Consider the following 14,348-nt stretch of genomic DNA (forward strand, 5'->3'; position numbering starts at 1 on the left):
CCAGGGCCACTAAGTGAAATGACCTCCATCCAGTGCCTGCCTTTTGCACAGAGCACCGTGGCTATTTGAACCCAGCCTGCCTCAGAGGGCCAAGTATGGGTGGGCCCTGCGGCCCCCTTCTCAGAGCCCCTGCCAGCTCCCCTCCTGAGGGGTGGGGTGAGGGCAGCCGTGCTGACAAAGGCTTTCTTTGCGAGCAGAACAGGCTGCCCTTGAGGTTGCCTAGTGGCCAGAGCACAAAAGGAAGCTCAGTCAAGCAGGGACAGCTCTCACCCTTCCTTTCTGGCCCTTTACACAATGATTGTGCTAATGGGAGATGTGAAAATTTTCCACACCACAGTGCAAGGGCAAACCAAAGCAAACCAGGAAACCAGTCTAAGTCGGCTCCACCGTAGCCTTTTTTTTTTTTTTTTTTTTTTTTTTTGGTCTCGCCTGGCTTCTGTGTGTGCCTGTGATGGCACTTACAGTCTATACAACTTATGTGTGTTTCAAAGTTTCCACAACAGGTTAAAAAGAAGGACTACTCACGCCCCAGTGCCCACACGCACTCCCAACATGAAGTGTCAAATCTGATGCTTCTGCCAAAATGCTGCCAGGTTTCCCAGGAAGGAAAAGACGTGTGCAGGGAGGCAGGAAGTGGCTCCCTTGCACCACTAGAAAATGACAGCTACCATCTATTTACAAATTTTAACACAAAAGACCCCCTGGGAAATAGATGTGTCGTTGTAAGCCAACCGAGCAGACTTCAGAACCTCAAGGCCCTGGCTCAGATCCCACTCTGACTCCTCCAGCTGTAACCTAGAGCAATAACTTCTCCCTGGCTGTTTCCTCATCTATAAAATGGGAATGACAGTCAGGTGTCTGCCACAGTGAGCAAATGAGCTATGTCACAAGGTTTGGAGCAGGATGCTTGCTATGTTCACAAGCGTCAAATACAAGCAGTGAGGAAGAGAGAGAAGACAGTGGACTTTGTGGTCAGGGAGACCTGGCCACTTTTTGGCCACTTACAAGTGAATCTCATTTGCAACTCAGCATTACAAGGTCAGGCCTCTATTAAGCCCCACTGAACAGGTAAAGCTGAGGCCTGGCCTAACGCCACACCACTGGTAAATGACTGAACTAGGCCCCAGCCCAGCTTTAACTCTTCAGCTCCTGCCCACCATGAGATAGGAACCCGTGGCAGGATATGTGACTCCAAGCCTTGAGCTAGAGCCACTCATACCCTCCTTCCTGTGCCTTAGCAGCCACTGCATGGCCACAAGTTGGCCCTTTGATTGGCCTGCTCTAAAGAGGCTAGTGGTGGGCCAGCTTAGCTATGGGGAGAGGCTCCACTGGAGGCCAAGAAAACACTTGCTGGCCTTTGTGCCTTTTGGCCTTTTAATGCTTGGAACAGGACTACAGAAAAGGACCAATGGACAGATTCATCCCAGCCCATTAGGAAAAACCATTCGGGCCACCGATGGTAAGAGGTGGGAGGGGAGGAACTAGATGAGTCTTCTCCATCCACCTATTCCATTCAGGGATGGCCCTGTCCCATAATATCAGAGAACAGAAGTCACGAGCTCATCTATTTAGCCCATACAGGTTCATTCAAATGCCAACATGGCATCCCTTACAGATGCCCACAGATATCCATGATATGAGCATGTACAGGCCAGAGCTCGAGTTCTGCAGCAGGGAGGCAGGTGCCCCTGCCTCTCTGGCTACGTCCCTAACTTAAAGCATCCTTATACCACATCCAGCTATCTACCAGTCTATCCATCTACCCTCCTATGTCTACTCAGCGAAGAACCCATCTGTCCATCCATCCATCCATCCATCTGAACATCCATACATCCATATATCCATCTGTCTATCCATCCTTCTTTCTGTGTGTCTACCTACCCAAGAATCCATCCATCCACTCATCCATCTGTATATCCGTGCATCTGTCTATATAGCCATCCAGCCATGAAACAAATGATATATGAGCGTCTAAGTGTGCCAAGCGCTATTTCTGAGAACCAAAGACGCCATGGCATACAGACATCCATCAAATAACTGATCATGTCTTTCTCAACTTCCTAAATCTATTCACCCGTAATTCCATTCTCTTCTATTTCCAAAACATACCGTGAATCTGTTTTCCTTAAATCACCATCATTTTAACCACCTTCACTCACGTCCAGCCCAGAGCAAGGAGTTCCTTCCTTCCTACCCACTGCCACTTCATAATCCTTTTAATCACTCCTTCCTAAGGAATCCAAAGAGTTATCAGAACACAAATCAGATCACTTGCTTGTTTCTATCTATTCTTTGAAAGCTATCCATGCCCTCAGGGCCCTCAGCTTCTGTTCACTCTGTCTGACACACCTTTTCCCACACTGTTTTACAAAACCATCCTCATTCTTTAGATGCCAGTTGACATACATCCTATCTGCCTTCTCCTGGCCTCAGCCCAAGTCATATCTCCAACTTATTTCTTTTCACACCCAATGTGATTTTGCTCTGCAGTTTAAAGAAGCCTGGCACACAGTTTGTAGAACGCCCCTGGAATTCCTTTCCTCGTAGTACCGTAGGCACCAGGAAGGCAGAGATAACTAGTCTGTCTCATCTTGTGCCTTAAAAGCAGACCTGCCATAAACACCAGTCTTGCAAACAAGGATCCCAACAAGGGCAGCATTTGCCACACTCAGAGGTCCAAAGTTGTCTATCAACCATTCCCCAGAGATGACTAGCTCATAGTCATGGGGGCTGGGCCTCAGCTTTTTGCTATCCTCTGTGTCACCTTGCAAGAGTTGTTCAATGGCCTTGGGGTATGTCGGCATCCCCACCCTCCCTGGCAACTGTGCAATTGGAAGAGAGGTGCAAGTGGCCCAGGCAGGTGGGACGTGGCTTTGCTCACAGTGGCAGTGCGTCCTTCCAGCTTCCTGTGGCCCCCGCAGCTCCTCTCCCTTTCCTTATCTCTATGGAGTCTGCTCTGCCACACCTGGGGGTTTGGCCAGGCTGACGTCCACATTCTCCTCTGACAGATAAGGAACCTGAGGCTCCTGTCCTTCAATATCCCTGAACTTGATGAGGTAGAAGAGCTGAGACTCCTGGCTCATGCTGTCGGCTTCTGATACCCCAGAACTACACTCTGTAGGCCAGGACCTCTGCCAGCGTGGTTGTCCAGTCCTCAGATGCGAGAAGCTTCCCAGTTTCCAGAGTGGGAGGAGGGAGCTTACCTTCTTCACGGTGCAGGCTCTACCACTCTAGGCTCTCAGGGGACTTGAGAGGCAGAAGGCAGTGGCTCTGAGAGGGGAGACCCCTGGGATTTCCTGTCTTTTGCAGCAGAGAGTGTCAGAGGACAGCAGTGTAAGTGGCCCTGCCTCCTTGCCTGCTGCTCAGAAAGCTTCCACAAGGGTCAAACTCCAGCCTCAGCTGCAGCAGCAGTTTAAAGGAAGCCTGGAAGATCTCTTCAGAACCCTTGAACTCTGAGCAGGCCCCTGTGAAAAAAAAAAGGGAGGGGGGCTGCCCTGCCCTCATTGGGGCTTGGCCAGTGCCCTTACCTGGCAGGGGGCCCATGGCCTGGAGAGGCAGGGGAGCCTGGAGCCTGGGTCCTGGGCTGCCTTACTCACTCACTCTCCCCGCCTCCCCTCCACTCTGGGAGCAGGCAGCCTTAGGACAGCTGGAGGAGCAGGGGGAGGGGGGTGCAGGAGATAAAAGGGACATGCCCAGAAGGACTTTTCCAGCTCCAACCACTGACAGCGGCAGCCGGTGCAGCCAGACTGTGCTTTTCATCTCTCCAGACCGAGGCAGGGCAGGCACGCAGCATCCCCACAAACTGCCAGGAGGTCCTGAGCCACGGACAGAGCTCACACAGTGCACAAGACTCCAGGGCAGTCAGGGGAAGAGCTACAAGGCTCCTCGGCTGCTCCAGGTTGCAAACGTTTTCATTTAATTACTAGTGCTCGGAGACTGCTTTGCTCCGTCTTCACCGACCGTGTGACTGGGTGCACAACCACTTGGGAGACACCTGTCAGTGCATCTGTCGGGGTGTTTGCAGGGAGGTGTGACCAGGGGAACCTATCCTCTGGGGTGCATTCAAGAGAAAACAGTAGAAGAGGGCTGTGCAAGCATGAGGACCTGAGCTTGGATCCCCATTGTCTATAGAGAGACGGGCATCATGTGTATGTCTATAATCCCCGAACTAGGGGTGGAGACAGGAGGATCCCAGGGCTCACTGGCCAGCCTGTCTACCAGTCCACACACTTCCGGTGCAGTGACTGTCTCAAAAACTAAGGTAGCAAAGGCGTGTAGTGTCACATGCCTTTAATCCCAGCACTCCGGAGGCAGACGCAGCTGGATCTCTGTGACTTTGAAGTCAGCCTGGTCTACAGAGTGAGTTCCAGGACAGTCAGGGCTAATAGAGAAATCCTGTCTTCACAAAATGTCATCAACATCATCAGCACCATTATCATATAGCAAATGATAGAGGAAGGCTCCTGGCTCTAACCTCTGACTTCCACACGTTCATGGGGTGGGTGTATACACACACACACACACACACACACACACACACACCTGAGCTGGGCACCTTCATTCACCCCTCTCTGCTTCAGTGCCTCGTGCTGATGCTACTTTGTAGCTAAATCTTCATCACCACCATTTAACTTGCTTTTTTTCAGGTACATTTGTCACAGCAACCCAAAGAGTAGCTTGAGGCTGACTGTGTTCTGGACTTCCCACCTTTCTCAAGTAATACAAAGAGCTGGCCACAGCACTCTGCGCTGATCCCGGGGTCAGAGCCTGCCAGAGGGAGACTTCAGGGGAAGTCAGGGACATGTGGTCTGCAGCTAGAGGACACAGCACCAGGGACAGAAGTGAGCTGTGGATGACGCAGCCCTCATGTTTTTGGACACGTCTTGGGGGGACCTGGGGCAGGTTCCGGGAGCTTTCAGAAGAAGCCTGTGTACCTAGCAAAACAGGACACGGGGAGATGCCAGCAACCACAGAACAAACACCGATGTGGGAGGGACAGCCATGACCCAGCCCCAGTGGTGTCACAACGTAGGAACCTTTTAGAAATGTTCTCTGACAATTGCTCTGACTGCCGGGCCTCTCTGCCTTTACCCAGTGTGGTAAAGAATAGGTAAGATGGAGGCAGAGGCAAGTGGACCTTTTTGAGTTTGAGGCCATCCTGGTCTCCAAAGCGAGTCCAGGACAGTGAAGGCTATGCAGAGAAACCTTGTTTCAAAAAACAAACAACAAAAGAATAGGTAAGAATGATGTTATAGCCATGTGTGAGAACTATGCGGGTTTGCATAGTTTGCATCCATCCCCGTAGCTTTTCTCTTAATTTTTATTTTATGTACATTATACTTTCATTCATCACCCCCATCATCTTCCTTGGTCTCCACTCATCATTTACACCCACTCCATTCCCCACATGCCCTATTTTCTTTCATTTTAAAAATTAGCTAACATAGCCTATGAAGTAATGGGTTTCACAATGACATTTTCACACCTGTATCATTTCACTCTCATAACTCATTGCCTCCCTCTAGCTGGTCCTTTTCCTTCCTCCAAATACTCTGCTTCATGTCTCATGTGTTCTCCTGCTCTCTTTCTTCCCTCCTCCTCCCTCAAGATCTCTTCTCACAGTCCCCCCTTTCCAGTTTCAAGAATCCTCCATACACACGTGTGTGGTACCTGTCTTTCTCTACCTCCATCTCCGGCCCTTGTCCTTCCCTGCTGCTTCTCTTTAGGGTGTCCTTCCCCAAGACAGTCCATTCTACTTTCTTGTCATAGACCTAGGTACGTACGTTTTTTTCAATCTGAATTCTGCTTATGAGAGAAAGCATGTGCTATTTGTCTTTCTGAGCCTGGCTTATTGTTTGGGTATGTTACCTACGGAACTGTCCAGATGTCCTTCACAGGTGAATAATCTCTGTGGTACAGATGTTCCACCATTAGATACCTCTCAGGGGGAATAAGAAGAGCCTCCTGCAAACACCCACACACAACAGTCCCAAAGCAGAAATGGTGACAAATGCCCTGGGACCGGAGAACAGGTAAGTGGCTCAGGTTCCTTAGGGCATCATTCGAAACAGCTACATAGGGGACTACCTGGGCTGGGTGGAGCCCGAGGCCGAACACTCCTTTAGCAAGTGCCAGGCCCTGCATTCCATCCCCAGCACGGCAAGACGGCAACAACAACAAACCAATACAGACTCCCAAAGTGAGTTCAAAAACCGATGAGCACATACCTGATATCCCAGTTCAGAGGTTGGAGAGACCACGCCACAGTCCAGGATGGAAGACAGGGAGAAGGGGTGTAGCTGCAGGTAGAACTGAGTGTTTTTTCTCCAGTCTTGTGTGTGTGTGTGTGTGTGTGTGTGTGTGTGTGTGTGTGTGTGAACCAGAAACTTAACCAGTTTGGCTGGCTGAAGAACGAACTCCAGGGATCCAACGATCCCCGCTCCCACCCCCAGCACTGGGCTTTCGGAAGCATTCCATCATTAAAAGCCACTGGATAGGTTAATACAGATGGGTTATATTGTATTTTTTTCTTTAACAATGGAAGCAAGATTGGAGAGATGGCTCAGTGCCTAAGAGCATATACTGCTTTTCAGGAGGAGTAGAGTCTGGCCCCCACCAGTTCAGGCTGCCCACAACCACCTGTATCCCCGGCTCCATGAGGCCTGAGGCCTTTAGTCTCTGCGGTAACCTTTACATACATGCATACGCCTATACACATTCACAGGCACAGACCCATATCGCTAAAACCGATTAGAAAACATTTTGCAGTGGAAGCAACAGTGTGAATAAGCCTCCCCCCGACCCCACACCCAGTGTGCTTCCTGTTCCTGGGATAGTGACAGCTCAGTTCCTTTTCCAGCTGTTTCCTCCCAGGCATTTGTTACTAAGACTGTGGGTCTTGAGTGATCAGAGTTGCCAGTCTTTCAAGAGAAGTCTCAGAGTCCAGAGCCGTGCTTCCCAGCCTTCCTACTGCTGCAACGTGCTGCTGCACGTTGTGGAGTCTCCTCTTGTGGAGACCCCCCAACCATTAAGTTACTTTGCTGCTACTTCATAACTGTAATTCTGCTGCTGTTATGAATCGTAATGTAAATATCTGATACGCAGCACCCAGAGAGGTCACGACCCAAAGGTTGAGAGCAGCTGATCTGGACCCTCCTCATTGTGGACTCTCCTCATTCATAAAGCTTGGTCTACAATTCCAAGTTAAAACAGTGTGCTCTGACACGGTGGGTGTAGGCGGCTCTCTCCTTCTGAGCTACCAGTCCAAGGCTGAGCTCTGCATAAGCTTGTGTGTCCTTCCCGAAGTATATGAAGCCTCCGCCTCTTCTTCTGTTTCCTCCTCCAATGCTGGGGATGGAACCCAGGGCCTCGTGCAAGCTGAGAAAGCCTTCCTCACCTGGGCTGTGTATACGTCCATCTACAGTCTTTAGAAATACTTTCACTGGGCTGGGAGACGATTCAGTGTGTGCAGTTGCTTATGGTGCATCCACTTTTACCATCCCACAGTCCTTTGTCGAAACATCAGTGTCTACTGAAGCTGGAAGAGCCGGCCAAGTTGAAACAGACCAACTTCCCCGAGACATCAAGCAAGCCTGAAAGAGCCCCTGCTCAGAGGAACACACAGGACATTCTCTGCTTGGCAGCCCTGAGCCCCTCTGATCAGTTTCGGGGGACAGATCCTCAGGATACCCGCTTGGCAAGTACAGGCTCCTAAACACTCCTTGCAAACAGGTGTCCACAGGTGAGAAGACAGTTCAAAAGATGCAACACAGGAAGGGCTAGCCTGCTGTAGGATGAGCCTTGGCTCTCTGCATCGAGAGCCTTGTTCTTTCTCTTTACAATGGCTTCAAAGGGGAAAAATCCACACTCTTTCTTCTGTGATTTTTTTTTTTTTTAACCCAGACTTGTGCTGGTGGAATTTTTGGCTGATTATCTTCATTCATTTGTTGCTATAGCTTATTTTCAGAGCCTGGCTAATTCATGAGTCAAGGGTTTATTGTGCTCATGGTTCTGGAGGTTGAGGTTTCAAGGTCTCACGGACTTGGGCTGCCCTCATCTACAGCAGTTGCTGGTGTATCCAGAAGGTAAGGGCACATCTCTGAAGTGTCTAGGCATTGATTTTCTCATATGAAGAGCAGCATGATAATAGTACCTAGATGTTCCATCAGGTAGATGCCATGAGATTCTGCCTATAACACTCTTCCCAAGCCAAGGGGTCATTTCTTTCTCCTCTCATGAGCTCATGGGTGTTGTGTGGAGTTCTCCAGCGGCAGACAGAGCACAGGAGCAGCTGTGAGAATCCAGATGTCTCCTGTGAAGCCAAGGCTTAAGGAAATGTGCAGAGTCCAGTGGTGCTGTGCACATCTATGATTGCAGTACAGGGGATGCTAAGGCAGGCTGGGCACAGCCAGCCTAGGTTCCATAATGACAGAAAAGAAGAAGAAAAGAATCAAATGAAACAAAGAAAACTTGCAAACGCTAAGGACAGTGACCCTCTCTTTCCTGAGACTTTGGGGATTGATTTGAATAAACACGCAGGGAGCTTGTGGTTCTCTTAGGATCAATAAATATTTAAAATGGCTTCCCAAGTGTCTAATAAAGTCTGGAAACAGTCTATATAACAAAAGTTCCTGTGTGTAAGGGTAGCTCAGGACCAGAACACTTAACTGAGAAAGCTCTCTGGAGTCTTTCAAAGTGACAGGTTCCCCAGGCAGAGAGGTCTGAGAACCACCGTACCTTTGCAGCCGGCACGAGCCTGAGAGCCTGTGCCTGTCCTGCAAACTCTCCGGAAAGCATCCTGCCTACACCCAGAGCCACGTGGTAGGGGTGAAAAAGTGGCACAGTTCAGTGAGTGAAGTGTTTGCCCTCTGAGTACCAGAAAACCTGAGTTCAATCCCCAGCACCCACAGAAAAGGCACACACCACCGTAGCCACACAGTAGTGTGTGCCTAGAATCCCAGTGCTGGAGGGCGGGACAGAGACTGAAGGATGCCAGGGCCTTGCTGGCTTGCTGGCCTAGTCAAATTGGCAATTGTTTAGTGAGAGACCCTGTTCCAAGGAGTAAAGTGGAAAGGGATGAGGAAGCCTCTCTCTCTCACACACACAAACCAGTGTCTTCTGACAAGGGCAGCCCTTGGACCATCTATATGGGCAGCAGGGGCTACAATAATGCAGGTGTTTGTATCTCAATAAAGCAGAAAGAACCATGCACAGGAGGTTGTTAAAGTGTCAACACAACCTCTCTAACTTAATCACTAAGCGCTTTAACCTCTGGTCCTCCTTGGCAGGGGCTGAGGTTTGAAGTGGAATGTGAGCACACTGGTAGTTTATCAGAGTGGAACGGGACCCATTCCCCAAGCACTGTGCTTTGTACCTGAATCTGTGGAAAACTTTATCCCCAAGGTCAGAGGTTAATGGCATCTGGAGGTGGGACCTGGGAAAAGCGATTAGGATTGAGGACGTCATTTTTGGACCAATGGTTATCTCCTGAGCGGTTGTGTTTTAAAATCATTTCACCTTTTTCCTCCCCCTCTTCACTGCCCTCCCTCTATCCAAAAGTTTTATTTTCACTGGAGTGATCTAGAAACAAGAGTTACAACTAAGAAAGTGAAGGGTTAAAAAACAAGCCCCTAAACCGGGCATGGTGGCTCATGCCTCCAATCCCAGCACTCAGGAGGCAGAGGCAGGTGGATTGCTGTGAGTTCGAGGCCAGCCTGCTCTACAAAGAGAATCCAGGACAGCCAGGGCTACAAGAGAAAGACTCCTAAAAAAACAACAGAGGAAAAGAAACCCCTGAAAAAACAGGCCCCTACGTGTGACAATGCACAGGGAAACTGAGTCAACATAAGTGACTGATATTCAACAACCTGTGAACAGTGGGTAACTGGTGTGTGTTATGTTGAAAGGATGAATGAGCGAGCCAACAATTCAACGGGGAATATCTTCCTCCCCAACTCCAGCTCCCAATGCTGCACAGACATGACAGACTGGACCAGCGGGGCGGACTGTGGAGAGCGTGACGGGTTCTTGCGGCCATGCACAGGACCTCTGGCCAGCCACACAATGGTGGTTTTACCTCTTGAGTGTATACCACTCTCACCTTGTGGCACTCTGGGCTTCCTTAAGAATCTAGAGTTCTCAGCAGCAAGGCCCTTCCATCCTGGACTCCCAGCCTCTAGAATCACGAGGGGACAAACCTTTATGCTTCATACATTCCCCAGGCTCTCAGACTCAGTTATAGCAGCAGAAACCAAGTGAGATACTAGCACACCAACACTTGCACCAGCACAAGCCTGGGTCTTTGGGCGTTTTTGCTGATAACGCATTGTCTGGAATGGGTGTGGAGATCGGCATGGAGCTAGCTGCATGGCCTGTGTGAAAATACCTGGGGTCTGCAGTCTGTATTCAGTCAAACCTTGGAGCTAGGGCTGTCACCTGCTGTGACTCCATGAACGTCTAAACCCATTAGGCCAGAGCCTGGTAATGTCATCTTCCCTCAGTGCCTGGACCTAGAGCTGGGGACCAGGACTTCAACATGTGAGCTGATTTCACATCTAAACTAGAAGAGCCTCATGTTACCACAGCATGGCGCTGGCCCTAGCGTGTCCATCCAAAGCTCATGAAAGGTACAGCCATCTTGCTCTAGAAGGACACAGTGGCTCTGGCCTCAGCCTCGGACTCAGCAAACTTAGATCGAGGTTCTGCCATCTTGCTCCAGAAGGACACCATGACTCCCAGCCTCCGCCTCAGAAGGACGAGCCACGATTATGCTGTGATGTCATTGTCCCTCCACTTTGCTCCTGGCCCCTGTGATCCAGCTGGGTGTGACCTGAGTAAGTCGTTTCGCCTCCTCAAACTTGCTGCACATCTGTAAAAAGAGGGAACGCAAGCCAGTTGCTGAGCTCCGCTCTGCGTGAAACAAAGGTGCTTTCAGTTTATTAAATTACTTTCGTGGCCATTTCCAGTATTATTGGTTGTCACTGGCTCGTAGCGAGGCTCTGCCCCTGAACCTCTCAGGTACATTCGCTGGCGATTCAGAACACCTAGCTCCAGGCCTATCGCCACATTCCATAGGAAGCTGGGTTAAGGCTGAGAAGGCAGATATGGGACCCTCAACCATGCTCTGGGAAGCATCTCTTGCCTTCATGGCGCCTGTTGACACCACAGTGACACACAGTCAGTGCCTTCTCATAGGTCGTAAGTTACACCGCGACCCTCTAATGTTGGTTTTGTTTCATTCAGTCTCACCTAATTGTCCAGGTGGGACGTGCAGTGTTGGCTAAGCTGTCTTTGAACGTGTCCTCCTCCTGGTTTTAGCCTCCTGATGATAAGTGCACATCACCATATCAGCGGCCAGTGCCCTCCAAATGCTGCTGTATCAGCCTTTCATCCCAAAACAAGCAGTGAGAAGCTGCTCGGTGGTTCCCCCCTTGCTGACAGCAAGAAGGCGGAGCATCCTGGCTATCCTTACCGCCTCCCCAAGTTGCAAGTTCTGCTTGGGGCTTTAGTCCTCTGCGACTACAGCTCCCCCGGGGCTCCGACAAACTACAGCTTCCTGAAAATGCCAAGCTGCAGGCTAGTCACCAGCCTTTGGCTAGCCCTGTCTGGACCTCCATGGGGAACACCCCCACAGCCCCACCGCCACTCCTCAGGAGTCCTTTGCTGTGTGATAGCCCTTTCTTGCTAGAATGTGTCTCCTGCTGCCTGCAGGAGTAGCTGCACATGGTCACGCAGTGAAGTTTCTCTCCCACACGCTCACTCTCCATCTGGGCAATGGACAGTTCTACTTTTGAGCAGTATAAAAGGTTTATTCACTTCTAAAAGAGTCTCTGTGTCTACTAGCTGTTTGCTCTTTCAAAAAAAAGTTTTCAGAAAAACAAACAAACAACAACAAAACTACTGTTTTGCCCACAGACATTGCATCAGGATCCTAGGTATCTCTGTAAGTTGGCACAGGCGAGCGAGCTACTCAGTCCAAACTAGTTTGAACGAAATGGTTGGCTCACACGGTTCCGTACCCAAAGCTTCTGGTCCGGCAGACTCCAGCCTCTCAGACGACAGCCTCGGTTTTGCTTCTCAGGCTGAGTTTCGTCTTGACGTTACTCTCTAGCCAACGTTTTCTCCGTTAGAATCCTGAAAAGCTCGGGAGATGTCCTCAAGCGTCCAAGGCCAGTAGGAAGCAGAGATTCATTCCCTCAGGCCTAACTGCTCCGGCCAGACTGTCATTGGGTCCCATCGGGTCACATGCTCAACTATGCACCAATCACAGCGGAGGGACCGGATCAGCTCTGCCCACGCATCTGCTTATTGCTCCTGGACAGAAACCAGTTTAGAGTTTCTAGAAACCGCAGGTTGTGCGGGACAGAGAGGCCAACAGACCCACCTCCTCCTAGAGCTGGCTTGGAGAAGGATTAACTGGAGAGAGCGTGGTCAGGCGTGACTTTGACTCCCTCCCTGTGTGGCTCCATCCTTCCGAACCCTAACATCGGGTATCCTGAGTCTGATCTGAGGCAGGGGGTGCAGCTCGTCCTTCATCATCTGATCTTGACCCCTTTGCAGCTACACAGCCCTGCCCCTAGACCAAAGTGTACCTCGCTGCCCCTGCTATGCTTTCTAAGACTTGGCACTGTCTTTGGAATGACCGTGTGGATCGCTGATACAATTTTCCCCCAAATAAAAAAATTAAAAAAAAAAAAAAAAAATGGCGCCCTACTGTCATCTCCATAGAGGTACTTCATTGTCTGGTGGCCGAGCATTCCGGTTTCCGGGTGCACTATTGTTTATTTGATTGGTGCCCTCTAGAAGCAAGTACTGCTGGCCTTCTTTGGGCAGTTCCCTCTTCTCCAGTTAACAGAGCAGGGGACATGACAATCACAACACGGAGGGTGACGCTCCTGGACCACTTAACAGTGGGCAATCTGAGAGGGAGCGATTGCAGCGGTCGGTTCTCTGCGCTTGAATCCACTTCTCTTGAAGACTTCTGTGACGGCCTGTACCCTAAGCTTGTCCTCCAGTCCACAGCAGCAGCTTCCTCTGGCCTCACCCCAGACCTTGCAAGCCACGCCCTGTCTTGAACACCATCCCCTACTTCAGCGGTTCTCAACTTCCCTAATTCTGCACCCATTTTAATACAGTGCCATGTTGTGGCAGACTCCCAACCATAAGCTTATTTCCCTGCTACTTTATAGCTGTGATTTTGCTTCTGTTGTGAGTCATGTTTTCCTATGAATCTGTGTTTTCCACAGGTCTTAGATGACCCCTGGAAAAGGTCGTTTGACCCTGCTCAGGGGTCACGACCCACAGACTGAGAAATGCTGCTGTAGGGCGTCCGTGGTCATGTAAAGTTTGAGAAGCAATGCTGCCAGACATTTCATGAAGGGCGTTCTCATCAGCAGTGTGCTCTGCTCTCCAGGGTGGAGATTTATAAAAGTATCCCTGTGATGTGTCTGGCTGGTGTAAATTTGGGATTTTTAATTTTTAAGTAGGAGCGCTTGGAAAAGCCAGCTGAGCCCTCTTCTAAAAGAAGCTGCCTAAGTTTGGTTTTCTGGTTTTTGGTTTCCCCAGGAAGACAGTGTCTCTGTGCGCCCCCTTGTGGCTGCTTCCTCCACTTAGCTGCAAAGTGGGTCCAGGAGGTCTGTCCTTCAGTCACCGGAGAGCACAATAGCTCATACATACCACGGCAGCAGGAGCCACGGGTGACACGCACATGCACACATCAACCAGTGAATGGCCTTCTTCAAGGTAAAACAACAACAACACAAAAAACCAAGACCAACAAGGTGTCTCAGAAAAGGCTCCTGCCACCAAGCCTGTGTGGAAGACGAGGATTGATCTTTTCAAGCTGTCCCGACTCACACAGACACAATAAATAGATAAGTAAATAAATTGATTAATTAATTAATTAAAAGGTCAAGTTCAATAAGAAATAAATGATGCTATGAAGGCTGACAACACACACACTGAAATGACAGGTCTGGGGGATTCCTGTAACTACAAAACCATTACCAAAAAATAACAGCCACTGTCCCTTCTAGTGCCTGAGTGCTGGCACCCTTCCCCAGCCTCACCTCCAGACAACCCCTGGTTTTGTTCCCCGTCTCTACAGACGTGTCTGTGCGTCCACCACGCGCTCTGCATACTTTGGGGCTAGCTTATTTCACTTGGCGTGATTATTTTGGCGCCTGTGGCTGTTGCCTGGATCAGCAGATGGAAACACTACGGTTTGCTCATCAGCTAGCCTGCTCATGGGTGTCTGAATGTGCTTCTCTGTGGTCTGAGTGCCATGAGCAACAGTCGCACTTACGTTGATACACCCTCTCAGTGATGACTGGAGAGGGAAGCAGCTGCAG

The 14,348-nt window shown here is 50.0% G+C and overlaps 1 protein-coding gene across 3 annotated transcripts in view; it reads right to left on the minus strand.

Moving 5' to 3' along the window:
- Slc5a11 (solute carrier family 5 member 11) overlaps positions 1–3,609 on the minus strand; it is a 47,470-nt gene extending 43,861 nt beyond the window's left edge. For 2 of the 3 annotated variants that reach the window (XM_055627587.1, XM_055627589.1), the window contains exon 1: positions 3,528–3,609. In XM_055627587.1, coding sequence (XP_055483562.1) covers positions 3,528–3,543 — 16 coding nt within the window. In that variant the 5' untranslated portion in view covers positions 3,544–3,609. Of the gene's footprint in view, positions 1–3,203; positions 3,390–3,527 lie in introns of those variants that run through there. The other variant, XM_055627588.1, reaches the window with a different exon arrangement.
- Between the last annotated feature and the right edge of the window lie 10,739 nt (positions 3,610–14,348).

This window comes from Psammomys obesus, unplaced genomic scaffold (genome assembly GCF_907164565.1).
Source record: "Psammomys obesus unplaced genomic scaffold, mPsaObe1.curated_primary_1811, whole genome shotgun sequence".
Classification (NCBI taxonomy): domain Eukaryota; kingdom Metazoa; phylum Chordata; class Mammalia; order Rodentia; family Muridae; genus Psammomys; species Psammomys obesus.